The sequence below is a fragment of the Coturnix japonica genome, chromosome 2 (genome assembly GCF_001577835.2).
Source record: "Coturnix japonica isolate 7356 chromosome 2, Coturnix japonica 2.1, whole genome shotgun sequence".
In the NCBI taxonomy this organism is placed as follows: Eukaryota; Metazoa; Chordata; class Aves; order Galliformes; family Phasianidae; genus Coturnix; species Coturnix japonica.
The window spans coordinates 22,325,122-22,327,902 of record NC_029517.1 but is presented as its reverse complement, the minus strand read 5'-3'; the positions used below and the strand labels follow the sequence as shown (position 1 = coordinate 22,327,902).

The 2,781-nt window shown below is 60.1% G+C and overlaps 1 protein-coding gene across 1 annotated transcript; it reads left to right on the top strand.

Annotated features, from left to right (window-relative positions):
• Nucleotides 1–60: 60 nt before the first annotated feature.
• On the top strand, nucleotides 61–2,452 carry DLX5 (distal-less homeobox 5). Its single transcript, XM_015853569.2, has 3 exons — nucleotides 61–599; nucleotides 1,390–1,574; nucleotides 1,698–2,452. The coding sequence occupies exons 1-3, from the start codon at nucleotides 248–250 to the stop codon at nucleotides 2,019–2,021; spliced, it is 861 nt and encodes a 286-aa protein (XP_015709055.1). The 5' UTR covers nucleotides 61–247; the 3' UTR covers nucleotides 2,022–2,452.
• The last annotated feature ends 329 nt before the right edge of the window (nucleotides 2,453–2,781 follow it).

Genomic DNA, 2,781 nt, shown 5'->3' with positions numbered 1-2,781 from the left:
TTTTTTTTTTTTTTTTTTTTTTTTTTTTTAAAGCCAAAGCTTTGTTGTGCTAAACTAGTTGGACGAGTTAGGGTGTCGCTGCTCCCGATTGCTCTGGCCAATGGAACCCGATCCACCCTGCTGTGCGTAAGAGCGCAATTAAGGATTTAACCAAGCCTATGCTGCGCCCCAGCCAGCAGTCTGCCGCAGCCGCCGCGCCGAGCCGCCTCCCCCGGCCATGTCCGCCTAGAGCCCGGCGATCCGCGCTATGACAGCAGTGTTTGACAGAAGGGTCCCCAACATCAGGTCCTCCGACTTCCAGCCGCCTTTCCAGAGCTCCGCAGCCATGCACCACCCGTCCCAGGAATCTCCCACTTTACCGGAGTCCTCGGCTACGGATTCCGACTACTACAGCCCGACGGGGGCGGCCCCGCACGGCTACTGCTCGCCTACCTCGGCTTCCTACGGCAAAGCGCTCAACCCCTACCAGTATCAGTACGGCATGAACGGCTCCGCAGGCACCTACCCCGCCAAAGCCTACGCGGACTACGGCTACGGCAGCCCCTACCACCAGTACGGAGGCGCCTACGGCCGCGGGCAAAGCAACGCGGGGCAGCCAGGTGAGAGAGGGGCGAGGGACTGGGGGACGGGGCTTCTGCGGCCGCGAGGAAAAAGAGAATAATAAAGAAACGATAAGAAAATAATCAATGAATAACAAAAAAAATAAAGAAACCTTTGAGAATTATAATAGAAAGAAAGAAAGTTTGTAAAAAGTGGAACGCCGGGTCCGCTTTTCCCAGCGCAAAGCCAGTCGGAAAGGGCTCCGGAGAGGGGCGGCCGTCGGTCAGCCTCAGCAGGGCACCGCTGCCGCCTTCCCCCCACTCGGGACGGGAGCACGGCCGGCTGTGGAGCCGAGGAGCTGCCGGAGAGGGAGGGGGGGGAACGGAGCGGGGCCGGGGGGTTGTGCCAGATTTTAGCGCTCTTCGTCGCTTCTTTGTAAGAAAAGATATATTAAAAAATACAAAGGAGGAGAGGTGGGGGTAAAGAAGTAAGGAAATAACGAGAGCACGCCGAGCGCCCGGCGCTTGGTTCGGGACGAGAGCGGCTACGGCGGAGCTCGGGACGCTGCGCGGTAGCGGCGCGGTGCGGGGCCGGAGCGGTGCGGAGCAGCGAGCGCTGTCGGGCCCGGCCCTTCCCTTCCCCAGCCGACGGAACGCGGAGCCGGGGCCGCGCGTGGGGCTCCCGCAGCGCCCGCCCCGCGGGGAGCCCGGCGGGCAGGGAGGGAGGGAGCGGCCCCTCGGCGCGGGCGGCCCGGGGGGAGCCGCGGGGGCCCGTCGGGACGGCGCCGCCGCCCGGCCCGCGCCTTAACGTCTGCGTGTGTGTCTCTCTCCCGCCCTTGCGCCCGTGCAGAGAAGGAGGTGGCGGAGCCCGAGGTGAGGATGGTGAACGGCAAGCCAAAGAAAGTGCGCAAACCGCGGACTATTTATTCCAGCTTTCAGCTGGCGGCGTTGCAGAGGAGGTTCCAGAAGACCCAGTACCTCGCCCTGCCCGAGCGGGCCGAGCTGGCCGCCTCGCTGGGACTCACGCAGACGCAGGTACGAGGCTCGGGGCGCTGCGGGGCCGGGCGGAACGGGGGGCGGGGGGGTTCCGCAGTGATCCCCAGTACCCGCGCCCGGCCCTGACCGTGTGGGTTTCCCTCCCGTCTCCCCCTTTCGCAGGTGAAAATCTGGTTCCAGAACAAAAGGTCCAAGATCAAGAAGATCATGAAGAACGGGGAGATGCCCCCGGAGCACAGCCCCAGCTCCAGCGACCCCATGGCCTGCAACTCCCCGCAGTCTCCAGCGGTGTGGGAACCTCAGGGCTCGTCGCGCTCCCTCGGCCACCACGGGCACGGCCACCCGCCCGCCGCCAACCCGTCCCCCGGCAGTTACCTGGAGAGCCCCTCGGCCTGGTACCCCGCCGCCAGCCCCCTCGGCTCCCACCTGCAGCCCCACGGCTCCCTACAGCATCCATTGGCGCTGCCCTCCGGGACGATCTACTGAGGGCCGAAGCCTTCTGCTTCTTTTGTATTCCGCTCCCCGGACTCCTGTGTTTTACTGTTAAGGAATAATAAGGAAAGGAACGCGAATGGGGGATTTGGAAAGGGAAACGAAACAAACAAACGACAACAACAACGAGAAAAAAAAAAAAAAAGAAAAGAAAAAAAAAAAAGGTTAAAATGTGTAAAGCTTGTGCATGTAACTTATTGCATTTCAAAGGAACCCTTTTTTATACCGTGCGGACATTTTTCGGCTCAGCTGTGGACACTGTCAATGGTGCCTTGAAATCGATGACCTCAACTTTTCCAGAGACTTGGTTGTTTTGGTTTTTTTTTTTGGTTTTTTGGTCAATGTTATTTTAACCCTTGTAAATAATTGTAGATAGAGGAATTAAACTGTATATTCTGAATAAAATAAAATTATTTCGACCACGAGAAACGTTCCCAAATTACCCCTTTGGAAAAGAAAAATAAGAAAGGAAGAAAAAAGAAAGACCAGATGTGGACAGAGGGGGGACCTGGGGGGGGGGAAGAGGGGAGAGAAGGGGAAAAGGAGGGTCCCCCTCATCATGTTCCTGCGGGTTCCTCCATGGCAGGGATTCTCGCGGCTCCCGCTGTGTCTGTGACATCCCCGGACCCCGCGGGGTGGGACGGCGGCGGTGGAAAGGTGGAGGAGCACCGGGATGCGCGGAGACCTCGTGGTGCCGGGCGCGGAGGGGCCGAGGGAGGATCCCCGCCGTGCTGTGCCCGGGCCGTGGCACGCA

Excerpts from the sequence above, each read along its gene's own strand:
- DLX5 (XM_015853569.2), top strand. The coding sequence starts at position 248 with ATGACAGCAGTGTTTGACAGAAGGGTCCCCAACATCAGGTCCTCCGAC. Across the intron at positions 600-1,389 it reads AAGCAACGCGGGGCAGCCAG|AGAAGGAGGTGGCGGAGCCC; the intron begins GTGAGAGAGGGG and ends GCGCCCGTGCAG. Across the intron at positions 1,575-1,697 it reads TGGGACTCACGCAGACGCAG|GTGAAAATCTGGTTCCAGAA; the intron begins GTACGAGGCTCG and ends CCCCTTTCGCAG.